We start from the raw sequence: 27,133 nt of genomic DNA, 5'->3' as shown, positions 1-27,133 counted from the left end.
AACTGACCTTAGCCCAGTTTGGATGGAATTACTACAAGGGAAAAATGGTGGTAGAACATGGAGGGTAAATGAAAATTTGTTTAGATATGAGGATAATGTAAATCAATGTAAGAAACAGATGAAGGAATTTTTTGATTTCAACATGAATAAGGGGACACCAATAGAAACTGTTTGGGATGCGAGTAAGGCTTTTACTCGAGGTATATCGATATATTTGAATAACAGGCAGAGGAATAATAAATATAGGCAGCGTAGGCACTTAGAAGAAGAAATTCAAAAGAAACAACAATTATTAATACAAAACCCACAAGACCAGAAACTTAAAGAGGCTATAAGAATATTACAGAGTCAATTTAATATGTTAATGGCAGACCAGGTGGCAACAAATATACAATATGCTAAACATAATACCTTTTGTAATGCAAATAAACCTGGAAGGTGGCTGGCAGATAATTTAAGGAAAAAACAGAAAGCACGTATCATAGAAAAAATAGAATATAAAGGTAAAGAGATAAAGCAAGATAAAATTAAAAAGGCCTTCTCAGAATTTTACACTACTTTATATGCCAAAGATAAAATACTGAATAGGGACATTTATGATTATTTGAAAGATTATAAGGTTAATACTTTAACATTGGAACAAAGGGAAGAGTTGAATCAGCCGATAGCTACTGGAGAAATAGTGGAGGCAATTAAACAATTAAAAATGGGGAAAACCCCCGGTACAGATGGACTTACAGCAAGTTATTACAAAAAGTTACAGGATGAAATAGTAGGTCCACTTAAATAATTATTTAACCAGATACAATTAGGAGGGGGAATACCTCCGTCTTGGAAAACATCTTTTATTACACTGATACCAAAAGAGGAACAAGATTGTTCTAAACCCGGGAATTATAGGCCGATCTCACTTTTAAACAATGACTACAAGATTTTTGTTAAAATATTAGCGAATAGATTAATATTAGTTTTACAACAAAGAATTCATACTGATCAATCTGGATTTATAAAAGGGAGACAGATGAGAAATAATGTTAGACAGATTATTAATATATTGGAATAATTGGAAAAGAAGAATAGTTCAGCAGCACTTATTTTTTTGGATGCGGAGAAGGCCTTCGATCGATTGCATTGGGATTTTTTATTCAAACTAATAGAGAAGATGCAATTTGGAGACTGCTTTGTTAGAATAATTAAAGCGATTTATGGAGAGCAAACAGCTCAGATTATAATAAATGGTAGTCTGACAGAAGTTATTAAGATTGCGAAAGGAACGAGACAGGGATGTCCCTTATCACCACTACTGTTTGTTTTAACCTTGGAACCATTATTGGATAAAATACGAGAGTTAAAGAAGATAGAGGGAATTAAAATTAGACAATATGAGTATAAAGTTAGAGCTTTTGCGGACGACTTTGTGGTTACTTTAACAAATCCTATAAATTCATTGGAAACAATTGATAAATATGGAAAGGTATCAGGATTTAAAATAAATCAGAATAAAACAAAAGTGATAATTAAAAATATGTCTAAACAACAGAAACAAAAACTAGAGGAAATAACAGGATTTGAGGTGGTAAAAAAGGTTAAATACTTAGGGGTTTATATTAGCTCATCGAATATGAAATTGTATAAGAATAATTATGACTTGCTATGGCAAAAAGTTCAGAAAGAAATGAATGCTTGGGAAAAATTGCAGCTATCATTATTGGGGAGGATAGTGGCTATTAAAATGAATGTGTTACCTAGATTTTTATTTTTGTTCCAGATGATACCAATACTTAAGAAAGATAAAAACTTGGAGGAATGGCAGATTGGGATTAATAAATTTATATGGCAAGGTAAAAAGGCGAGGGTTAAAATGAAAATAATTCAGGACTCACGGGAAAGAGGAGGCCTAAAAATGCCTAATCTTAAACTATATTATGAAGCAGTAGCCCTTTCAGTAATAAGTGACTGGTTTAATTTAACGGAGGAAAGAATTTTGAATATAGAAGGTTATGACTTCTATGGATATGGATGGCATATGTATTTATTTTATGGAAAAAAAGTGGATAGGGCTTTTAAGGATCATGTGTTAAGAAATGCTCTTTTGCGTGTCTGGAAAAAATATTCCTATAAACGAGATTATAAGATTCCTATATGGGCAAGCCCCAGGCACGCAATAGACAATATAAATATAGAACAGAAACAGGAAATGATTACTTATAAAGAACTTTTGTATGCTGAAGGAGGTAGCTTGCAATTAAAATCATTACAGGTATTAAATGAAGAAGGGAGGAATTATACTTGGTTTCAATATGGGCAGCTAAGTGCTAGATGAAAAGAAGATGAAGTGCTAGATGAAAAGAAGGGCCGGATAGCTCAGGCTGGTAAGGCCTGTTATTAAGAACACAAAGCCTGCAATTACTGCAGGTTCAAGCCCGGCCCAAGGTTGACTCAGCCTTCCATCCTTTATAAGGTAGGTAAAATGAGGACCCAGATTGTTGGGGGGGCAATAAGTTGACTTTGTAAAAATATACAAATAGAATGAGACTATTGCCTTATACACTGTAAGCCGCCCTGAGTCTTCGGAGAAGGGCGGGGTATAAATGTAAAAAAAAATCAAAAAAATCAAAAAATTGGTATAATGCAAAGGGAGGAAAATTTAATAAAGCAAATTAGAAATCAGACCCAGGAGCATATAAAGAGATTGTATAATGTGTTGCTTGAAATAGATTCGGAAAAGGATTTGGTAAAGGACTGTATGATAAAATGGGCACAGAATATTCAGGAACCAATAATGTTGGCAACATGGGAGAAAATCTGAGTTAGAAATGTTAAGTTTACACAAGCACAGAATCTAAGGGAAAATTTTTATAAGATGTTTTATAGATGGCATTTAAATCCTAAGAAATTATCATGTATGTATCCTGATATCCAAGCTGGAGATGTAATTGTGATGATGCTACATATTTTCATATTTGGTGGACTTGTAAGAAAATTAAGGCCTTTTGGATAAGAATTTGGTGGATTATTCAAAATGTCTTGAAGAAGAAGATAAAGTTCCTGCCGCAATTTTTCCTTTTGGGAATTATAACGGATTGTACGGTGAATGAGACTAAATTGATTTTGAACTTAGTAACAGCAGCAAGGCTGCTGATCGGACAATATTGGAAGAAAAAAGAATTACCTACAATAGAAGAATGGATATTGAAAGTTATCAACTTGGCTGAGATGGCAAAAATCTCAGCCTTTTTGAAAGACAATATGCAGGAAAGATATTTAATTGAATGGAAAAAATGGATTGATTATGTACAGAATAGATATCAGATTAAGAGATATCAGATTGCCTTTAAATAATTAGAATGTATTATCTTAGAATTATGGGGGAGGTTAGGAAATGAAAAGACTCGGATGAGGTTAATTGGGTTGGAAGGGAAAATTTTTAGTCTATGTTTGGTTTATGTGTACTAATACCTTGTGATTGACCCGGGAAGCCGGGAGGGGGGGGATGGGGGGGAGGGGGGAGGGGGTTTTGAGGGGGGGAGGGGAGGGAAAAGGGGGAAAAATGTTTGTTTGTTTTCTAAAACTTTTTTAATAAAAAAAAAAGCACCTTTGGGACAACCATGATCTGGAGGACTGAGAATCTCCGTAGACATTTAGCTGTGCACATAGCTGAAGAAGCTTCTTGGATGAGAAGCGAAACATCTTCAAAGAGAAAACCAGAAAGTCCAGTTGCCTCTTGGAAAAACACTTTCGGGACAACCAGGAGAATCTCCATAGACAAACCTATATTATTGCTGAGATTTTTTTTTTTTAATTTGCATTTATATCCCGCCCTTCTCCGAAGACTCAGGGCGGCTTACAATGTGTTAAGCAATAGTCTTCATCCATTTGTATATTATATACAAAGTCAACTTATTGCCCCCCCAACAATCTGGGTCCTCATTTTACCTACCTTATAAAGGATGGAAGGCTGAGTCAACCTTGGGCCTGGTGGGACTTGAACCTGCAGCAAGCAGCTGCTGTTAGTAACAGACTGTCTTAGCAGTCTGAGCCACTCAATGACCCTTGAGTTTGAAATACACTGCCCTACTTTAGTGTTTAGCTGCGTGAAAAACACAACTTTATTGTTGCTCTGCACTGTGCCATTCCTGTTCTTTCCGCCTCTTCCCCCTTTGTGTGTTGCAGCCTCTCCAGACGAGCGTTTTTGGCTACTACCTGTTGCAGTTCTCGTTCTACTGCTCCTTGGTCATCTTGCTACCTTTTGACGTGAAAAGGATGGTAGGTGGTCTCTGGCAGAAGAGACACGGTTGGTCAGGAAACCCCCGTTCAGATCCAAGAAGGAACACAATTCCTCCATTCAGGTTGGCCGCCCCCCCCAAAAGAATTTATGTCTTTCGTTTAACACTGGTGCTCATCTCATCAATAAGAACTCAATTTGACAGTAACAGAGTTGGAAGGGACCTTGGAGGCCATCTAGTCCCACCCCCTGCTCCTGCAGGAGACCTGTACTAGGGATTCGAACCGCTGAACTGCCGACCTTTCTGATCGACAAGCTCAGTGTCTTAGCCACTGAGCCACCTAGTCAGCATTCATGTTCTGTCCCCCTCGCCTCAGTCCGAGCGATGACTTAATTAGCCGGCAACTATCAGCTCTGGCAGCAAACTAGCAAGCGTCTGCCAAGTGACTCTGTTATCTCTCTTGATGCCGATGAGCAACCAGGAACAAACAGTACTTCAGCTCTAGTTAAGCAGTTGCTTTGCTTGCCATAAAGTGGTATAGCAGCCCTTGCTGCTTTTATATCCTGTGGGGTGTGGCTCCATGACTCAGCACTTCCTAGGCCTGCCCCACCCCTGCTTCTGTTGTTCCCACCTCTCCTGCCTATGAATCCTAGGGTCCAGCCAGGCCTGATTGCCATCAGCTGGGTCTGGAGGCATGGCCTGGGGGGGGAAGAGTCAGGGGATGGAGGCCTTGTTATCTCCTCCACCTGGCCTGCCTCTGGCTCCTGGAGCTGAGCCAGGGAAGCCGGTGCTCCTGAGGTAAGTCCTGATGACCCTTCCCCCTCACTTTCCGAGTCACTTTCTGGCAGGGGGCCCGGCTCGGGGGGTGCAGACACAACATTCAACTTGGGTTGGCTAATTTTAAAACCACACAATCAATCAATCAAAACGTTATTTTAAAATAACCATGGATGCTAATTCAGCATATCTACAGATGCAAGGCATCTATAGATTACGAAAACCTTGCTACAATCTTTAAGTAGGCAAAATAATGCACTGTAGGGAGGCCATTTTTGAACCAGGATACCTCCAAATGAGCTAACTTACAGAACGCGCCCCAAATCAGGGACCAATGACTGAAGAGGGAATGAAATTAGGGAAGGTTGTGGCTGCTTCACTGCTACTGGCTGCTGCGGACATGTGAACTTCATCTGCAATGTTCCGTGACAGTTTCCCAGCCAGTCTTGCAATCCCTTGCTACCTCTTCCATTCAGCAGGAGCTGCTTATCTGCCTGTTGGGAAGGGAAGAGGAGGGATGAAGGGAAGGGATGGGAAAAGATGAAGGGAAGGGATGAGGGGAAGGGTTGGGAAGAAATGAAGGGGATATAAGGGGAAGGGAAAAGATGAAGGGGAGGGGAGAAGAAAGTATGGATGGATGAGGAGAAGAGATGGGAAGAAGGGGAGGGGAGGGAAGAAGAGGGATGAGGGGAAGGGATGGGATGGGAAGAGATGAAGAAAGGGGGAGGGGAGGGAGGAGGGGAAGAGATAGGACGAAGGGGAGGGGAGGGATGAGGAAAAGGGATGGGAAGAGATGACGGGAAGGGAATGGGAAGGAGAGGGGAAGAGAAGGAACCGGGAGATTTCCAATGCTCCTTGCCAGTTTCCAACAAGAGACTCAGAGATAAAGATGGCAGGAATCTGTTCTCTCTGCTTGTTCGACCACTCTTGGTCATTCTCGTTCTCTGTTTAGGTAAGGAAAGACCTTGAACGGTGACCCATTGGGTCACAAGCCATCTAGTTCCTCTCTGAGCCCTTCCCCAGGATGATGGGGTTCCGGCCTCCACGGAGCAGCTTCAAAAATCCCTCCGTTCTGTCCTCTCCTCTCCCTGCAGGACCTTCACGAGCAGATCATCCACCACGTGGTCACCCTCTTCCTCATCGGCTTCTCTTTCTGCTTAAATTTCCTCCGTATCGGTTCGCTCGTCATGTTCCTGCACGATGTTTCGGACTTTCTCTTGGAGGTAACATGACTCTAATCGGAATCAGATGCTTCTTATTCCTCTTGTAATTTGTAACTGGCTGATACTGTACTCGACAAGTAGTTCCTAATGGGACTACATGGTGCCATTACATGGTACTACATGTAGTCCTTAATGGGAGTACATTTACACGGAGGGAAGTGAGCAGTAGGGTACCACAAGGCTCCATAGACTGTTCAACATCTTCATAAACGACTCAGATGAGGGAATAGAAGGGGAACTGATCAAATTTGCAGGTGACACTAAGCTGGCAGGAATAGCCAACATGCCAGTAGAGAAGCTCAGGATCCAAAAAGATCTTGGCAGAGATGAAGAATGGGGGCTATCCAACAGCATGGAATTTAATGTGGAGAAAAGCAAGGATTTACACCTAAGGTAAAGGTAAAGCATAGTGCTAGTCATACCCGACTCTAGGGGGCGGTGCTCATCTCCGTTTCAAAGCCGAAGACCCAGTGCTGTCCGAAGACGTCTCCGTGGTCATGTGGCCGGCATGACTCAATGCCAAAGGCGCACAAAACGCTGTTCCCTTCCCACCAAAGGTGGTCCCTATTTTTCTACTTGGCTTTTTTACGTGCTTTCAAAACTGCTAGGTTGGCAGAAGCTGGGACAAGTCACGGGAGCTCACCCCGTTACACGGCAGCGCTAGGGATTCGAACTTCTGAACTGCCGACCTTTCAATCAACAAACTCAGCGTCTTAGCCACTGTTGTACCTTGATGAATGTATCTTTTCTTTTATGTACACTGAGAGCAAATGCACCAAGACAAATTCCTTGTGTGTCCAACCACACTTGGCCAATAAAATTCTATTCTATTCTATTCTATTCTATTCTATTCTATTCTATTCTATTCTATTCTATTCTATTCTATTCCCTAGGCAGGAAAAAGCCAAACGGACTAGTGCAGATTAGGTGAAAATTGGCTTAAAAACAGGAACTGAGACAGGGACCTTCGCGTGCTAGTGAGCGATCCCTTCAACATGAGCCAACCATGAGCGGCAGCACCAAAAAAGCAAATACTATCCTGGGTTGTATAAACACAGGCATGGAATCAAAATCACCTGAAGTATTAATGCCGCTTTATAAAGCCTTAGTAAGGCCACAGCTAGAATACGGCATCCAGTTTTGGTCACACATTACAAAAAAAGATGTTGAGGGTGTTGTTGTTTTTTTGTAGTATGGTGACCAAAATTGGTTGCAATATTCCAGATGTTCCCACCAGGTTTTGCTTGCACGCTAACTTGTCTCCATATTTCTCTCTGGCATTTTCCCCAAACTACAATTCCCAACCTCCTTTTCTGGGAGGGAAGAAGCTAGGCGCTGCAGTGGAGACCCAGGGAAAATGGCCGCCGTCTCCTGAACATCCTGAAGCATTTGTCACAAAAGGAACCAGGGCCACTCAACATTTTCCCTCCCCGCTTCTCTTTTTCTCCACAGGCCGCCAAGATGTTTACTTACCCGAAGTGGCAGAAAACCTGTGACATCCTCTTTGTTGCTTTCTCAGCGGTATTCCTGGTCACTCGCATAGGGATTTTCCCTTGCAAGTACGTTTTGGGGACACATGGAAAAAGGGCTGGGCTTTGAGAGCAATAATTTGGGTGCCGTCGAGACTTTTTTGACACCTCTCCCACCTCGGGACCCACCAGTTTATATTCAAATACCACTTTGAACCAGCATGTGAGCCCAACGGTCCACAATCCCTGGGCCGTGGCGGGCGGGCACGTGTGCATGTGCAGCTCCGTTTGTGCGAGCAGCGGGTGCGGGTTGCGCGTCCATGGAGTTGCATGTGTGCATGTTTGACTGCTGTCAGGAGAAAAACCTGATTATGAGCATAGCTGCACTTAATAACAGTTGAAAGAAAAATAAGATCATTGTTTCCGGCCCTCTCAATTCCTGGCAGATAGATGGGGAAGAAATGGAGGTAGAGACAGATTTTATTTTCCTGGGCTCCAAGATCACCGCAGATGGGGACTGCAGCCAAGAAATTAAAAGACGCTTTCTCCTGGGGAGGAAAGCTATGGCAAATCTAGACAGCGTACTAAAAAGCAAAGACATCACCCTGCCAACAAAAGTGTGTTTAGTCAAGGCTCTGGTTTTCCCAGTTGCAATGTATGGTTGAGAAAGTTGGACCATAAGAAAGGCTGAGCGCCAAAGAATTGAGGCCTTTGAACTCTGGTGCTGGAGAAGACTCCTGCGAGTCCCTTGGATTGCAAGGTTATCAAACCGGTCAGTCCTAGAGGAGATCAACCCTGACTGCTCTTTAGAAGGCCGGATCCTGAAGATGAAACTCAAATACTTTGGCCACCTAATGAGAAGGAAGGACTTACTGGAGAAGAGCCGAATGCTGGGAAAGATTGAGGGCAAAAGAAGAAAGGAACAACAGAGAACGAGGCGGCTGGATGGAGTCACTGAAGCAGTAGGCATGAGTTTAAATGGACTCCAGAGGATGGTAGAGGACAGGAAGGCCTGGAGGAATGTTGTCCATGGGGTCGCGATGGGTCAGACACGACTTTGCAACTAACAACAACAACAACAAATAACAATTGAACAGACAGCACACCAGAAAAAGTCTCACTTTAGGATTCAGAGCTTTATTCGAATTTAAAGCATAGCAAGCATAGAGCACTTATATTAATCACATTGCAATGAGGGTCAATCGGACAAGGAGTCCAAAAAGGATGATGTGAGGATGATTGGCAACCTCCCATTATTCAACTTTGTCTTTTGTAGCTGAAAACCACAAATCACATGATTTTCGGAATCTGTCCATACCGTCATAGCAACAGGGGCAGTTTTCCATTCCTTTAATCTCAATGTTACAACATGGTTATCCGTACATGTACTTTAAGCATAGATTTCCTCTTTTCCTGCAGCCTCAGCCCCACCCCTCATTCTGGCATATGGGGAGCTACGGTGTCCATGTCAGCTACTGCGTTTCCCCCAGAATAAGACCCTGTCTTATATTTTTTTGAATCCCGAAATAAGCGCTTGGCCTTATTTTCGGGGAGGTCTTATTTTGGGGTGCCTCTTGCTGATTTCCAGCTCTGCGTTTAAATATTTTTGGGGGATGGCTTATTTTCAGGGGAAATCAGATGCCCATGCTGGTTACAACTTTTCCTTTCTACTTGCATCAGGCAATTAATGTCCATATTGAACCCATCTCAGGCCTCCCAAACTTTGCTGTGCTAGAAGGGGGCCCCTCTTATTCTCCCCTTACAGCGCCACTTGCATGGGACAGTCGCCTCCCCCTCCCCCTCCTCCTAGCAGCCCGCAAAGCGGGAAAGATTGGGGAGCGCTGATGTTACCTCCGGAAGTGGGAGGTAACACACAGACCAGGAAAACTGCCCCAGGTAGTCCAACGCTGGAAGTTTTTAAGAACGGATTAGATAACCGTTTGTCTGAAATGGTATATTTATATAGGGTTTCCTGCCTGAGCAGGGGGTTGGACTAGAAGACCTCCGAGGTCCCTTCCAACTCTGTTATTCCGAATGATAAATGAGCACATTCGTTAGGATCATTTTGTATGATATACCCAATATGGAACTTCCTTTTATTCCTTGACTTATGGCCACAATTGGGCCCAAAATGTATGCGGCTAAGTGAGAAATTGAGAGAGTTTTGCCCCAATTTATTTTATGAGCTTTCTTGCCACCGTTGCAAAGTGAGTCACTGCCGTTGTTAAGCGAGTAACAGGATTGTTAAGTGAATCTGTTTTCCCTTATGGACTTGGCTGGTAAGAGTTCACAAAAGGAGGTCGCAGGACACGGCAACCGTCATAAATATGAGTCAATTCCTAAGGGTCTGAATTCTGATCAGATATGGGGATACTGCGACAGTCATAAGTGTGAAAAATGGCCATAAGTCACTTTTTTCAGTGCTGTAAGTCAAGGGCTACCTGTTCATTCATTTATTTATTCATTCATTCATACACACACACTCATTCACTCACTCACTCATTCATTCATTCATTCATTCCATTTCTAGGCTGCCCATCTGCCCATCAAACAACTCCTTAGGGAAATTAAGGCTCATGGGTGGGGAGCTTGGTTTGAAGGATTAAACCGTTGCAACAGCCACAGAAAGTTGCTACCGCTCGTGCTTGGTTATTGACTGCCTCGTTTAGTGACCATTCGCATTAGCGACAGTGATGAAACGTTAACTTTGTGAGGCGGTCTCATGTTTACTGTAATGTATCTTTAAGAGTTTTGGCGGGAATTAGCACGTTGCTGATTGGTTGAGGCCACCGGCCGAATTGTATATAAAGAGAGGTTTGCCCCAGTACTGGTTGCTGGGTTCACTGTATATTAAAGAGCTGTTGTCACTACCCTGGTCTCCTGCCTCGTTACTGCCCAAACCTAACACTGGCGACGAGGATGGGATCCCGAGGCTAAAAGAACCAGGAAAGAGCTGAACGCACAACGAGGACCGAACCCAGCAAATTCAGGGCGGAAACGCAGCGATGGCCAGCTACACACCGCCCGCGCCGTTTGACCCATCCAAGGAGAAATGGGGGACATACATGACCCGTTTCGAGAGCTTCCTCGAGGCGAACGAACTGCAAGGAGTTCCAGACAACAGAAAAAGGGCGTATTTCCTGAGCCACTGCGGTCCCGAGGTCATCGACATCGCAGAAGCCCTGGCAGAGCCAACGCCGGTACAATCGGTATCGTGGCAAACTCTGCAGAACCTATTGAAGAACCATTTCGCGCCAACACCGTCCAAATACGTGCAACGTTTTGAATTTGGAGAGCGCAGACAGCAAGAGGGCGAGTCCATCAGCGAATACATGGCCGCCCTAAGGAAAGCCTCCAAATATTGTGGGTACCGAGATTTGGATGAGGAACTGTTGGAGCAACTCATCCGTGGGGTCAGGGACATTCGTTTGCGGAGGCGGCTGCTATCCAAGAGCAACCTAACGCTGGCAAACGCTCTGGACGAAGCCAGAGCTCATGAGATGTCCACCCAAGCAGCGGAAACCCTACAAAAGCCGCTCACACCAATGGCGAGCGCGAAATCAACTCCGGTCCACAACGAAGAAATCCAGACCGAATCAGACGGCGAGGATGAGGAAGGAGTTTTCCACACCGGGAGACCGAGAAAAGAAGACCGGGATGACTGCGGAAGTTGCGGAGGGCAACACCAGCGTCAACAATGCAAGTTCAAGGACGCTACATGTCGGCGGTGCGAGAAGAAGGGGCACCTGGCTCAAGTCTGTCGAGCACCCCAACCTTCCCGCCGAAAATTCAAACCAACCAATCAGAGCACGGGATCGGCAAGGCGACCCGTGATTGGTCAAAACAAAAAGGGCGCGAAGTCAAATCGAACGACCGTGATAGTGGGTCGTGCAGCGACCCGTTTAGAGAAGAAAATCTTCACGAAACCAAAAATCGAAGGAGTGCCGTGCCGACTGGAGGTGGACACAGGGTCAGCGATCACAATCATGTCCTGACACTTTTGCGAAAGCTTTGCCGAACATCGCCAAGCGCAAACTGCGAACACAGCGGCTAAAAGTTCAAGACTACCAAGGGAATCGCATCCCTGTTCGAGGGACAACATCCGTCCGCGTCGAGTACGGACCACACAAGAAAACCCTGCCCATCACGCTAGTCGAGGGGACCCTGCCAAGCTTGTTGGGACTAGACTGGTTTCGAGCATTGGGCATGGGAGTGACTGGCATCTACAGAAACGACTTTAACCTAAAGGACGCCCTCATGGAAGAATTCGAAGATGTTTTCAAAGACTGCCTGGGCAAGTACAAGGGGACCCCTATTTCTTTCAATTTAGATCCTCAGGTAGCCCCCATACGGTTAAAAGCGAGGAGGGTTCCTTTCGCCCTTAAGCCCAAGATTGACCGGGAAATAGACAAACTAGTCAGTCAAGGGATACTAGTACCAGTCGACCACGCGAAATGGGAGACGCCAATCGTCACCCCAGTAAAACCAGATGGGTCAGTTCGAATTTGCGCTGACTACAAGGCGACCTTAAACAAAGCCTTGCAAAAAAGCGCTTACCCGGTTCCAGTGGTGCAACACTTGCTGCACTCGCTGGGGCAAGGGCACATTTTTGCCAAATTAGATTTGGCCCAAGCCTATCAACAGCTGCCCGTAGATGCCAACACAGCCGAAGCCCAGACAATTGTAACACACAGAGGTGCCTTTAAATGTACCAGGTTACAGTTTGGGGTGAGTGTGGCACCTGGCCTTTTTCAAAATTTAATGGAGCGACTTCTGCAAGGGCTCCCGGGGGTGGTACCATATTTTGATGATGTGTTGGTATCCGCCGAGAATTTGGAAGAACTAGGGGAGCGATTGAGAAAAGTTTTGGGCATTTTCCGGTCAGCCGGTCTAAAAGTTAAATTGAACAAATGCCAAATAGGGGTAGAATCCGTAGATTTCTTGGGCTACCGAATAGACAAGGAAGGAATTCACCCCACAGAGAGCAAAATCAAGGCAATAAAAAAGGCCCCAGCACCCAGAAACAAAACAGAGCTACAGGCATTTCTGGGTCTATTGAACTTTTACGCGGTCTTTTTGAAAAATAAGGCAACGGTTGCCGAGCCGCTACATAAGTTACTGGGAAAGAATGCTGTTTGGTCTTGGGGAAAGGCAGAAGCTAGAGCATTCGAGGCAGTAAAAAACCTACTATCGAACGATAGTTTACTGATCCAGTACAATAGCACAATGCCAGTGGTGTTAGTTTGCGACGCATCCCCCTATGGGGTGGGGGCTGTGCTCAGCCACAGACTCCCGAATGGCACAGAAGCCCCAATAGCCTTCTACTCCAGAACGATGTCCTTGGCAGAGAGGAACTATAGTCAGTTGGATAGGGCTAGGGCTAGGAAGCCCTAGCCATAGTTTCAGGAGTGAAAAAATTTCACGAATACGTTTTTGGTCGAGACTTTGAAATTATTACAGACCATAGACCACTATTAGGGTTGCTGGCTGGCGACCGGCCAACACCCGTGGCATTCTCGCCCCGATTGACCCGATGGACTATCTTTCTAGCTGCCTACTCCTATAAACTGCGGCATCGGCCAGGAAAGGAGTTGGGGCATGCGGACGCATTAAGCAGATGCCCACTGCCAGGGGCGATCGAGGACCCCACTCCGGGGACACCCATACTGTTAATTGACTCTCTGGACTCTGGCCCAGTCACGTCTAAGGAGGTGGCTCGGGCTTCATACCGGGACATTACTTTGAGAACTGTAATTGGTTGGGTTCAAAGAGGGTGGCCCGCTGCGCCGGGCGAGCGTTTCAAAGAATTTGTTAAGAAAAGCGGGGAATTATCAGTGCAAGGGGGTTGCCTGCTCTGGGGGGATAGGGTGGTTGTTCCAGAGAAACTGCGGGGAAAAGTTCTGGAACTTCTGCACGAAGGTCACCCTGGGATCGTGAGAATGAAGGGTTTAGCTAGGAGCTATGTGTGGTGGCCCCTAATGGACAAAGAGATTAGCGACAAGGTTGGCAGATGCCAAGTGTGCCAGGAATCCAGACCACTACCACCTACGGCCCCAATCCGGGAGTGGGAGAAACCCCAAGGCCCATGGTCCCGCATACATATAGACTTCGCCGGCCCCTTCCACGGCCAAACGTTTCTAATAGTGGTGGATGCATTCTCCAAATGGTTGGAGATCATCCTAATGAAATCCACAACCGCTGTCATTTCAGCACTAAGGCACCTTTTCGCAACGCACGGGTTGCCGGACACTCTAGTGTCAGACAATGGGCCACAGTTCACCGCGACACTTTTTGAGGGGTACTTGGCAGAAGAGGGCATCCGACATGCCCTCTCGGCGCCTTTCCACCCTGCGACGAACGGCCTTGCTGAACGTTTCGTCCGGAGCGCGAAAGAGGCATTGTCCAGAAGTGGCCCAGGCGATTGGCAATCACATATTGATGCATTCCTAACGGTACAACACAGAACCCCTTGTGTGGCCACTGGCCGCAGCCCAGCAGAACTACTGATGGGACGAAAACTAAGATGCCCATTAGACCGTTTAAACCCGAATTACACGCCAGACGGGTACAAAACAACACCAGGCAAAACAAGAGAACTGGCCATAGGAAGCTATGTATGGGCACACAATTACGGTGACGGCCCAAACTGGCTAAAGGGAACAATCATAGACACCACGGGCCCCAAGTCGTATCTCGTAGAGATAGAGGACGGCCGGGTGTGGAGACGCCACATAGATCAGCTAAGAAATAGAATTAACACTAGACCAGAGATAGATGAGACGGGCCCTGACTACTCATTGATTGAACCCACAGCTGACTCAAGCCGAGAAAAAACGGGGAACTTATCTGGTTCAGACGAGGTCCAGCGACACCATCCGGTCCTTCCTGAGGACAGCAGGCACGACTCAGCAAGTAATCCAAGGCCGGATGGCCTGGAGGAGGAGCTGAGAGGAACGAGCAGTCCCTCCGGTCAGCTCGACTCACTCCCAGAAAATGAACTGCGCAGGTCCGGGAGAGTTAGGAAACGCCCAGCGTACCTGCGCGACTACGTAGAGAAATAATATGCTAAATTTATGCAAATATGAGTAAAGTGTTTTCTGGGAGGGAAGGAGTGTAATGTATCTTTAAGAGTTTTGGCGGGAATTAGCACGTTGCTGATTGGTTGAGGCCACCGGCCGAATTGTATATAAAGAGAGGTTTGCCCCAGTACTGGTTGCTGGGTTCACTGTATATTAAAGAGCTGTTGTCACTACCCTGGTCTCCTGCCTCGTTACTGCCCAAACCTAACATTTACAACCTTTGCAGGTCTGTAAAGCAAAGAAAAGCGGAAGGGCAGGCAGGGTTTCACTTAAGACAACCTGAATTCCTTCCTGCATGGATTATACCAGTTTTAAAAAGTACGGGTAACTTTTTTCTTCCTCCTTTCCTCCCCCCTCTCCCCCAGGATACTCTACAACACATATTATTATTCCATGGAGATCTACCAGCCTTTTTTCGGCTACTACTTCTTCAACGCCCTCCTGATAGTTCTTCAGCTCCTCCATGTCTTCTGGTCCTACCTAATCGTTCGCATGGTTTATCGGTTCTTGATCCGTGGCACGGTAAGGGCAGAAACGGGGCATTCAGGGGAGGAGGGCACCTATTGGGGAGGGGGGAGAGGACCGCAAACTGCTAGCACCCCCCACCCCAACTGCCAATTGCATCAGGAAGGAGACAACTTCCTGGCAACTTGTTTTTCTGGCTGCAGAAAGGAAAACTCTGCTTAACCTCCCTTACTGAATCAAATGATCGTTTCCTGTCTTTGCAAAACGTGGGCTCATAAACTGGCCGACTCTGCCACCAAAAAGACATCGAGAAACGAAGCTGGCTACAAGAGGCCTTAATTGTGGGTGTGGATGTTGGCATGTTGCGGGAACAGAATCATTACCAGCACCTTTGCTAAGGCCAGGAGCCAGACAAAGGATGCAAATGGCCAGCTTTGTCTGCAAGGAGCATCAATCCTTCCATTCCCCACCATCCTGTCAGAGCTGAAGAAGCTTCTTGGGTGAGAAGTGAAACGTCTTCAAAGAAAAACAGAAAGTCCAGTTGCATCCTGAAAAAGCACCTTTAGGACAACCATAACCTAGATGGCTGAGAATCTCCATAGACATCCAGACAAAAACTGAGCAACGTGGTATATGCAGTACAATGCAGTGAGTCATATGCAGATCTGTACACTGGGGGAAACAAAACAGCCACTTCACAATCCCATGGTACAACCTAGGAAAGTGATGGCGAACCTTTGACGTCACCGTGTGCTGGCCTGAGTGCCGGAAGTGGCACGCGAAACCATCCCACGAGGGATGCACGGCCCCGCTGGCCTTCGCGCGTGCAGGAGAGCCAATACCCGGAAGAGTGGCGGTCTGTCACGCATGCGTGAGCCGGCACCCGAACACCCAGATAACAGCATGGATGTGTGCCCGACGAACAGCTGGCTACCGCGCATGCGCGTGACGTCAACCTGGAAGTTCAGGTGCATGTGTGATGGAATGCCGCTCTTCCAGGTTCCGCTGCTCCCACGTACACAATGGCCACCTGACCGGCACGAGTGTTATCGCAGGAACGCGGAATAGGAGCCAGCGAGGTTGCGCATTCTTCGTGGGATGGTTTCGTGTGCTGCTTCCGGCATGCGTTTTTTTTATTTTATATCGTATTTGTATACCGCCCTATCTCCCGGAGGACTCAGGGCGGTTCACAGGCAAGTAAAAAACATATATGTACAAATTAAGATAACCATTAAAAAACTTATTCTAAAAGCCAAATTATTAAAAATAGTATAAATATTAAAACCAATTAAAACCACTATAATTAAAACCACGCGTGCCATAGGTTTGCTGACATTGACCTAGGACAGGGGTCTGCGAACTTGGCTCTTTTAAGACTTGTGGACTTCAACTCCCAGAGTTCCTCAGCTGGAGTTGAAGTCCACAACTCTTAAAAGAGCCAAGTTTGCTGACATTGACCTAGGAAAACAAACCCATCAGGACAAGATTCAGCCGTCCACCTGCATTTGAAAGACCAAGGCCGCTCTTTTGAAGACAGCAAAGTCCACATTTTGGACAGAGAGGACCGCTGGTTTGAAAGAGGGGTCAAAGAGGTCATCTACGTCCAAATTGAACGGGCCTCTCTCAACAGAAGGGATACGACATCATCTATCTCCAGTCTACAACACAATCCTTTCAGCTGTTCCAAGAAGGCTCCACCCCCATTTGCACCACTCAGGTGACTCTGAGGACTCAGATGAAGCTTTAAGCAGCCTCAACGACTCTCTAAAAAAGGATGTAAATGACCAGCTGTCTGCAAGGAGTAGAAATTGTTTCATTCCCCACCATCCAGTCAGAGCTGAAGAAGCTTCTCAGATGAGAAGCGAAATGTCTTCAAAGAAGAATCAGGAAGTCCAATTACCTCTAGAAAAAAAAAAAGCCAGACAAAGATATTGTGCTCTCAAGAGTGTGTGGAAGAACTGGAAACTGTGCAGAAATGCAAAATACATTCAGGGAAAAAAAGACTAAAATAAGGGATGCCCCCCCCCTCCACTCATCACCAACATCCAAACAAGCAGACTAAAACAGCTGGGAAATATTTGGCACCGCTGAAAAGATAAAGACACAACCCTTCTACGCTGCTGTATCTCCGCTGCAGTTCCCTTTGCAATATTATTTTTTTTAATGGAACGCCACCCTTTCTTTGCATCATATATATAGGCAGTCCTTGACTTACGACCACAATGGAGCCCAAAATCTATGTTGGGAAATTGGTTAAGTGTGTTTTGCTCCATTTTATGACTTTTCTTGACATGGTTTTTAAGTGAATAACTGCCGTTGTTAAGTTACTCAGGGGCCTCTGTGGCTCAGACTGCTAAGACAGTCTGTTATTAACACAGCTGCTTGCAATTACTGCAGGTTCAAGTCCCACCAGGCCCAAGGTTGACTCAGCCTTCCATCCTTTATATTAAGGTAGGTAAAATGAGGACCCAGACTGTTGGGGGCAATAAAAGTTGACTTTGTATATAATATACAAATAGGATGAAGACTATTCCTTAACACTGTGTAAGCCGCCCTGAGTCTGCGGAGAAGGGCGGGATATAAATGCAAATTAAAAAATAGTCACCCAGTTGTTAAGCGAATCCGGTTCCCCCGCCCCCCATGGACTAGGCTCGTCAAAAAGTTGCAAAAGCAGATCATGTGACTCCCGGGACACTGCAACCGTCATAACTGTGAGTCAGTGGCCAAGTGTCTGAATTTGGATCACGTGACCGTAGGGCTGTTATGCCGCTTGTATGTACGAGTACAGGTGATAAGTCACTTTTTTTAGTGCTGTTGTAACTCTTATTTATTTATTTATTTATTTAATTAAACTTTTATACCGCCCTTCTCCCGAAGGACTCAGGGCGGTGTACAGCCTGCATTAAAACAATTTATATACACACTAAAATAACAATTAAAAAACTTATTCCATAAAGGCCAAAATTAAAACCCTCCAATTGACCATATAAAATACCCAATAAAATACAATTAAAATTTAAAATTTAAAAATTTAAAAATTCAGCGTTTAAAAATCAGGCCAGTCCCGCTTGGATAAATAAATAAGTCTTCAGTTCCCGGCGAAAGGTCCGAAGGTCAGGCAATTGGCGTAAACTGGGGGGAAGTTCGTTCCAGAAAGTAGGTGCTCTGATAATAACTCAAGGACTACTAGAGGGACTCCTCGACTTATGACCCCAATTTGAGCTCAAAATTTCTGTTGCTAAGCGAGACATTGGTTCAGTGTGTTTTGCTTCATTTTACAACTTTTCTCCTCACGGTCGTTAAGTGAATCACTGCACTGGAGAAGTCAGTAACCTGGTTGTTAAGCAAATCCGGCTTCCGCCATGGACTTGGCTCGTTCAGAAGGTCACAAAAGCAGATGATGTGACCCCCCCCCCGGACGTTGCAACCATCGTAAGTGCGAGTCAGTTGCCGAGCGTCTGAATTTTGATCACGTGATCATGGGATATGCTGTGACAGTTGTCCGCGTGAGAAACGGTCATCTGTCACTTTTTTCAGTGACGCTGGAACTTCAAACGGTCACTAAGCGAACCATCGTAGATCGAGGGCTATCCGTAAAATGGATCCCAACAGGTACAATCCAGAGATCAGCCATGATTCAGAACTGGGGCTCTCGGAGCCAAAGCTTCAGGAGAAGGGATTGACTGCAATTGGGGAGAGATATCAGGGGTCACAATGAAGTTTTAGCCTTGCAGGGGGTTAAAGCCCTCTGGGAAGCCCCTCCCCCTGAAGAGCCCTGGGTTTGCCTGAAGGCCACCAGAAGGCTGATGGGCGGCCCTCAGGTTCAACAACAGTTGTGTCTCTTCAAAGGAAGAGGCCACTTCCATGTCTCCCCCCCCTACACACACACAAAGGTTTCTGCCTTCAGGTGGTCTCCAGCCTGTTTCTCTCTTGCAGATGGAAAAGGACCTGCGGAGCCACTCGGAGGCCAGCGAGGAGGAGGTGGGCCACCGGGAGACGGAGCAGAAAAACAGCACCGTGGATCCCCAGTCCGACCGCCGGCTGCCCGGCATCACCCGGAGAACGTCCGTGCAGACGGAGGGTGGGAATTCCCCCTCTGGTGTTCCCACCAAAGCCAGATAGCTGCAGCCTGTTCTGCTCCTCATCGCTGCTCTCCCCCCAGCCCTTACCTCGGACTTTCTCCTAGACCTCAAACGGGGTGTCGCTCAAGCACGACGCCCACACAACCCGACTCCCACCCCAAAGTTGTGTGCCCGGTTCGGTCGCTCATTGCATGCTCTTCCAATGTCCCCCCGAAGCTCGGCGGCCGTGAGAAGCCGCAAAATCTCTCCAGAAGATCAGGAACGATCCTGGAGGGGTCCTCTTGGAGTGGGGGGAGGGGAGCGAGGTGGGCCCAGCCTCAAGGAGACAATGATCCCCCCCCCACAGCAATGGCGGAGTCTCCTGAGAGCCACATATTGGGCAAGGGGAGAAAGATGGCGAGAAGACGTGTGTGAGGCATTGGCTTCGGAATGGGGCAACACGTCGTGCCCAATTGGACAGGGCCAATTCACAGTGGCAACTCACCACGGCCAAGTTCCCACAGAACAACTCGCTGCAGGACAATTCAGCAATTCAATTTAATGTCAGGGTTCCAAGTAACGCACCCACAGCAAATAAAACTCTTGAGGCAGGTAGATTCCTCAAAGAATACATTTATTGGATATGTCACATTGGCCCACCATGCCACGCCCATCAAGCCACACCCATGGAACCGGTAGTAAAAAAATCTGAATCCCACCGATTTTATTCCACCATTTCTTCAATATTATTTTATACGGCTCTTATTATTTTATACAGCTCTATTATTATAGATTATATTATAGATTTAGGGATGCGGTGGCTCGGGGGCTAGGACGTTGAGCTTGTCGGTCGAAAGGTCGGCAGCTGAGCGGTTCGAATCCCTTGTGCTGCCATGTAATGGGGTGAGCTCCCGTTACTTGTCCCAGCTTCTGCCAACCTAGCAGTTCGAAAGCAAGTAAAAAATGCAAGTAGAAAAACAGGGACCATCTTTGGTGGGAAGGGAACAGTGTTCCGTGCGCCTTTGGTGTTGAGTCATGCCGGCCACATGACCATGGAGACGTCTTCGGATAGCGCTGGCTCTTCGGCTTTGAAACGGAGATGAGCACCACCCCCTAGAGTCGGCAACGTGACTATCACGTACATGCGAGGGGAACCTTTACCTTTACCTTATTATTATAGAGCAGTGGTTCTCAACCTTTGTAGTGCTGTGACCCTTTTAATACAATTCCCCACGATGTGGCGACTGTAAAATTATTTTCGTTCATAGGCCTAAGTAACTGTACTTTTGCTAATGTTATAAATTGTAATCATAATGTAAATATCTGATATACAGGATGTATTCTCATTGTTAGAAACTGAACATAGCCAAAGCTTTATGTTTAATCAATATGTAATTATATTTTGTGCAAAATATATTTCTGCTTATAATTAAATTACAAATAAATGAAATTTTATCTTCATGGTTTGCATTTATTTATTTTTCTATTGGGTATTCACCATATTCATGTTGCAGACTTTATTCTTTGATCAAAGTTAAAGTTTTGGGTAAGAAGTTCTGAACATATGTACAAGGGACATGGCAGGAAGATTCTACAAAGCATGAGACAAAGCGATGTCTTTTTATGCCAAAAAGGTCATTGAGTATTCTAATTAATCTAATTGTAAAAATAAGCCATGCAACCTAAGTCATAAACTCTAACCAATTGTAAAAGTCAGCCATATAATCTAACTTCAAATTTACACCTCAATCATTGTTTATCTTTCAGTATCTCTTTCGTTCTTTGTCTTTTTAATTGACCACTTGGTCCCCTGAAGGATCAAAGGTTCAAAGGGTGAGGTAGTTCTCAGAGACTCTGATCACACAAATACGTTCCCAGAGAAAGGGTGTGAGGAGACCAGGCTCTGATCACACATTTTGAGAGATGCCAGATATTTTCAGAAGAGATCTCAATAACAACAATCCAGGATGTTAGTCCATTCGGCATATTTGTGTCACAAAAGGCATAATATGGCTCAACGGACTAATGCAGTCTGTTATTAACAGCAGCTGCCTGCAATTACTGCAGGTTCAAGTCCCACCAGGCCCAAGGTTGACTCAGCCTTCCATCCTTTATAAGGTAGGTAAAATGAGGACCCAGATTGTTGGGGGCAATAAGCTGACTTTGTATATAATATACAAATGGATGAAGACTATTGCCTGACAAAGTGTAAGCCGCCCTGAGTCTTCAGAGAAGGGCAGGATATAAATGCAAATTATACATACATATATATATATAGGTCTTTGGTTGTTCGGGTTTTCTCCCGTGTAAAATTGGAAGTGGAAGTAAATTGGAAGTGGAAGTAAATTGGAAGTGGAAGTAAAATTGGAAACCCGAACAACCAAAGACCTATATACAAACACCCGTGAAAACCTCAGAAAACAAATATATATATATATATATATATATATATGTCAATGTTACATGAAACAGATATTTGCAGTATGCAGTTACAAAAGGCATAATGTGTGTGTGTGTGTGTGTGTGTGTATGTTTTCTGAGGTTTTCGCGGGTGTTTATATGTAGGACTTTGGTTATTCGGGTTTTCTCCCGCGTAAAATTGGAAGTGTCTTGGCGACGTTTTGACGAAGTCTCATTCGTCATCTTCAGGCTTCAGCTTCGTGCTTCTGGGAGCAATGTGTGATTGTCAATGTGTTATCTTCAATGTGCCTGAAGATGACGAATGAGACTTCGTCGAAACGTCGCCAAGACACTTCCAATTTTACGCGGGAGAAAACCCGAATAACCAAAGACCTACATACAAACACCCGCGAAAACCTCAGAAAACATATATATATATATATATATATATATATATATATATACTGTATATATATATGCAAGAAGCAATAAACAAGTTTCTACTAATTCTATTATTTCACTAATCCCTTCAGTATGTCTGTTTTTTGTTCCACTAACTTAACTCTGAGAAAGACCCAGCTCACTTTAGGTTTCCCAGCATTACAATTCCTTTGCAGTTTGCGCCTACACTTTCCTCAAGCAATGCTGTGATTTGGTTTCTACAAAGTTAGATATCAACAATCGCAAACTGCAATCCTTCTATCCTCTTCGCCCCAATCTGCAAGACACACAGCCTCCCGCCTCTCCACCGCCATCCTCCGTGTAATTTACACATCACTTTATTTCCTTTAAATACCCAAAAGACGGAGTCGGTGATGGGCTCCAAGAAAAAACACACACCAGGCTTTGCAGCAGCTGCTACCGAGCCGTTCCTTCGCCCCCGCTTTGGAAAGGAACCCAAAGTTAAGTAGCACCTGTGCGTGGCGTAGAGGACTCCTTATTCCGACCTGGGGGGTGGGGGGGTGGCGAAGCAAAGGCAGGACGGCGATCGGCTATGGTAGCCGAGAATAGGCTATGGTAGCCGGACAAGAAGCTGGTGGTGTCTAATTTACGGCTGCGTCTTCTGGCCAAGTAAGGAGAGTAAAGGAGGAGTGAACGTTCCCTCCCCCTCACCTTTTAAACAGGTGTGCTCGATTGTTACACTTGATTGCGAATGGAAGTGGGGGGGTAGGTCCTTAGGTGGCTTGACAGAACTTGCTAGTTGAAAGTTCTGCTGGTTGAACATAACGTTGTTACCCTAATCAAAAAACAAAAAAAACCATATTTCAGATGGTCTTAGGCGACCCCTGGCAAATTGTCATTCGACCCCCAAGGGGGTCGCGACCCACAGGTTGAGAACCATTGCTCTAGAAAGAGTGCAGAGAAGAGCAACAAAGATGATGAGGGGACTGGAGGATAAAACATATGAAGAACGGTTGAGGGGAGACATGATAGCTGTGTTCCAATATCTCAGGGGCTGCCACAAAGAAGAGGGAGTCAAACTATCCTCCAAAGCACCTGAGGGTAGAACAAGAAGCAATGGGTGGAAACTGGTCAAAGAAAGAAGCAACTTAGAACTAAGGAGAAATTTCCTGACAGTTAGAACAATTAATGAGTGGAACGACTTGCCTGCAGAAGTTGTGAATGCTCCAACACTGGAAATTTTTAAGAAAATGTTGGATAGCCATTTGTCTGAAATGGTGTAGAGTTTCCTGCCTAAGCAGGAGGTTGGGCTAGAAGACCTCCAAGATCCCTTCCAGCTTTGTTAAAAGTATTAAAAACTGTTGTAAGACAACTAACACTACTTCATCTTACATAGATGATACAGACACCATAAAAAAGACACAATAAAAATTGAGATTAAAAGAGACCATCCTTTGTGTGCAAGGCATATGAGACGAAATGGCAATAAAATGGGGAACAAAACTACAGACATGTTTTCAGGAAGGGGGAGAAGATCGGGCTGCCCCCCCCCCCATCCCCAGGCACTGGGTTCGGGAGTCTGATGGAGTCCTTGGCACAGGGAGGCGATGGGGTTGTTGGCTTTTAAATTGTTTTTTTTGAAAAGGCACTCTGATCCGATTCTCTTCGCCACTCAGCGTTCCTTCTGGTAAACAGAGGGCTATGTGAAGTCTGTTTTTATGAATAAATCATGACTAATAATAAAGAGAGATTTCAAAACAAAGGACCACCTGGTACATTACCCCACATTTTGGCTCCGGCCCCGTTTCAGTTCTGGGAAGAAGGCCTGCCCCGACGGAGGCCTGAAAAGGTTGACCGCAGAGAGGCTGGATAGAGGAAAGAAAGCCTTATCTGCAGGAGAAAAGAGCTCTTGTGGTTTTGCCTGGAAATGCAGAAAATGCCAAGTGAACCCTGATGGCTCTCGAATTGCAACCACAATGGCGCCCAAAATTTACGTTGCTAAGTGAAACATCGGTTCAATGAGCTCGCTTCCAATTTTACCATCTTTCTTGCCACCGTTGTTAAGCGAACCTGGTTTCCTGCATGGTTTATGGTTTGGTTTATTAGATTTTTATACCGCCCTTCTCCCGAAGGACTCATGGACTTTGGCTTGTCAGAGGGTCACCAAAGGGAATGACGTCACCCCAGGAATGCAGCCACCGTCATAAATATGAATCAGCAGCGGTCGTAAAGGTGAAGAACAGTCACGTCCCTTTTTCCAGGGCCTTTCTAACTTTGAATGGTCACTAAATGAATGTTTGTAAATGGAGGACTACCTCAGCTTGCAATTCTCCAACACCTGCCTTTGGAGGAATTCAGGAATCAATCTGGCAATTGCTTTGTGTGCTTCAAATATATCTTGGGCTCATGCAAAACTTGGCAAGGATTGTAATTTGTGACAGATTAGGCGAGACCTGGCTCCAAAAACAGGAACGGTGAGAGGGACCTTGGAGTCCCAGTGGACGATCCCTTCAACGCGAGCCAGCCGTGTGCGGCAGCAGCCAAAAAAGCTAAGACGATCCTGGGTCGCATAAACAGAGGCAGAGAATGAAAATCACGTGGAGTCTTAATCCCGCTTGATAAATCCTGAGTAAGGTCACACCTGGAATTCTGCAGATGTGGAAGCTTTGGAAAAAGTGCAGAGAAGAGCAACTGAAGGCCTGGAGACTAAAACGTGAAGAACAACTGCAGGAATTGGGGTTGTCTAGTCTAAAGAAAAGAAGGATTAGAGGGGACATGATAGCAGGAGTCCAGGATTTGAGGGGCTGCCCCGAAGAAAATGGGGTCAAAGCTTCACCAAAGCACCAGAAGGCAGGACAAGAAGCAACAGTGGAAACTAAACAAGGAGAGAAGCAACCTGGGATTAAGGAGAAATTTCCTGACAGTGAGGACAATTCATCAGTGGAACTGCTTGCCTCCAGAAGTTGTGAATACTCCAACACCGGAGGTTTTTAAAAGACTGGACAGTCACTTATCTGAAATGGTATAGGGTCTTTTGCTTGAGCAGAGGATTGGACTAGAAGACCTCGGAAGGGGTCTAGAAGGGACTAGCTTGATTGATTGATTGACCTTGCCGGTCAGCTTCTGACAAGCAATGTTATTTGGGGAAGCTGGGAGTGCTCCAACACTGGAGTTTTTAAAGAGAAGACTGGAAAGCCATCAGTCTGAGATGGTCTAGGGTCTCCTGCCTGAGCAGGGGGTTGGACTAGAAGACCTCCAAGGTCCCTTCCAACTCTGTGGTTCCGTATTCCCAACACCTGCCTCCAAGGAGGCCAACAATTTCGCATCTTGAAATTGTCTGTGTGCTTCAAATCTTTTCTGGCTGATGCGAAACTCGTCCCAGGATTGTAATAGTTTGATTTTTAAGAACCGGAACGTTACGCACTCCCTCCAACTGGGAGCAACCCTGCTTACCTTCTTGAAGTGGATCTACTCTCTGGTGTTGCCAACAGGTGAGATGGAACCTTACAGGTGAGATTGAAGGTCCTTAGCACAAGTCTTCAACTTAGCCAAGTATATGCTGGCCCCAGACGGATTAAATCATCTTTTAGACTTCTTCTGGCCTCAAACACATTCCACCAAATCCAGTGAAAACTGACAAGGACCTATGCAGAGGTTCTCCATCATCCAGGTCACTGTCGTCCCAAAGGTGCTTTTTCAGGAGGCAACTGGGCTTAGTTGAGGGAGTCAGTGTGGGAGCAGGAATGGGTTTCCAGAGGAAAAATTGCAGCCTCCAGGAACCAGGAGCACCACTCAGGTGACCCTGAGGAGACAGGTAAATCTCCAAGGGCTTCAATGACCCTCCAAAAGGATGCAAATGACCAGCTGCCTGCAAGGAGTATCAATCCTTCCGTTCCCCACCATCTGGTCAGAGCTAAAGAAGCTTCTCGGATGAGGAGCGAAACATCTTCAAAAGAAAAAAAAGGTTCACAGTTGCCTTGTGGGGAAAAAAAGCACTTTTGGACTTTCTGGTTTTTCTTTCGAAGAGGTTTTGCTTCTCCTCCGAGAAGCTTCTTCACTTCTGAAGCGAAGTAGAATCCCAGAACCAAACTGAAGAAGCTTCTCGGAGGAGAAGCAAAACCTCTTTGAAAGAAAAACCAGAAAGTCCAGTTGCCACTTGGAAAAAAAAAAAAGGGGGCGGGGACGGGGGGGTAAAGCACCTTTGGGACAACCGAAGGAGAGGAATTGCACCGGAAACTCCCCAAAGGACCAGAGATCAACTCTCAAGGCTGAGCATTTATTGTGGAAGATCCAGGATCCCGTTTGGAGAAATAAATAACAGGAGAGGAGAAGGTTTCAAGTCAGTCAGGATGGGGGGGGAGGGGGGCGGCCTGCCCCGTCTCGGTTTCTAGGACACTCTGTTCAAGCTCTCCATGGCTCCGGGACGGTGGAGGTACAGCAGTTCCAGGTTGACGGCCTCGGACTCCGTGTCGGATCGCACCTGTTTCCGCCGTCGCAGGCGACACAAAGCGTAGAAGGTGCAAAAGGCCAGGGGTCCCAGGCCCAGCAAGACGGCCACGATCAGGAGCAGAAGGCGGGTGTCCCCCAGGGCGAAAAGCCCTCCGCGGGGCAGGTAGGAGAAGGAGGGGGAGCGCGGACAGGTGTGGGTGCGGCCCTCGTAGGTGCTGTGGGACGGGCAGGCGCTGCAGTTGTGAGCCGACCCGGCCAGGCAGGTGTAGCAAGAGGGGTCGCAGGCGGCGCAGGCTTCGATGGTGCGCCAGGTCCCGTTGGGGTGGAGAGCCGGGCGGGACAAGCGGTAGTACCTGGGCGGACAGTAGGAGAGGCAGAGGTGCCGGACCGCGAGGAGAGGGCTGGGGCATTCTGAGGAGAAAAAAAAAGGAGGAGAAGGAGAGTGAGGAAGAGGAAGAGGAGAAGGAAGGTGAGGAAGAGGAGAAGGAGGGGGAGGGGGAGAAGGAGGCGAAGGAAGGTGAGGAGGAAGAAGAGGAGAAGGAGGATGAGGAAGAGGAGAAGGAGGTGGAGAAGGAAGGTGAG

At 46.0% G+C, this 27,133-nt stretch overlaps 2 protein-coding genes across 5 annotated transcripts in view; one reads left to right on the top strand and one right to left on the bottom strand.

The window, feature by feature from the left end:
- The window catches only part of CERS4 (ceramide synthase 4), a 36,066-nt gene extending 14,834 nt beyond the window's left edge, over nt 1-21,232 (top strand). Inside the window, exons 7-11 of the mRNA XM_058163697.1 lie at nt 4,174-4,266; nt 6,098-6,226; nt 7,679-7,785; nt 15,140-15,296; nt 19,176-21,232. Of these exons, the coding sequence (XP_058019680.1) occupies nt 4,174-4,266; nt 6,098-6,226; nt 7,679-7,785; nt 15,140-15,296; nt 19,176-19,361 (672 nt within the window). The 3' untranslated portion in view covers nt 19,362-21,232. The remainder of the gene's footprint in view (nt 1-4,173; nt 4,267-6,097; nt 6,227-7,678; nt 7,786-15,139; nt 15,297-19,175) is intronic.
- Nucleotides 21,233-23,095: 1,863 nt separating this feature from the next.
- PCSK4 (proprotein convertase subtilisin/kexin type 4) overlaps nt 23,096-27,133 on the bottom strand; it is a 33,343-nt gene continuing 29,305 nt past the window's right edge. For 2 of the 4 annotated variants that reach the window (XM_058163694.1, XM_058163695.1), the window contains one exon: nt 26,392-26,962. In XM_058163694.1, coding sequence (XP_058019677.1) covers nt 26,490-26,962 — 473 coding nt within the window. In that variant the 3' untranslated portion in view covers nt 26,392-26,489. Of the gene's footprint in view, nt 23,198-26,391; nt 26,963-27,133 lie in introns of those variants that run through there. The other 2 variants (XM_058163696.1, XR_009152778.1) reach the window with 2 other exon arrangements.

The sequence above is a fragment of the Ahaetulla prasina genome, chromosome 1 (assembly GCF_028640845.1).
Source record: "Ahaetulla prasina isolate Xishuangbanna chromosome 1, ASM2864084v1, whole genome shotgun sequence".
Taxonomy (NCBI): domain Eukaryota; kingdom Metazoa; phylum Chordata; class Lepidosauria; order Squamata; family Colubridae; genus Ahaetulla; species Ahaetulla prasina.
This window is presented reverse-complemented; position numbering and strand designations above follow the sequence as displayed.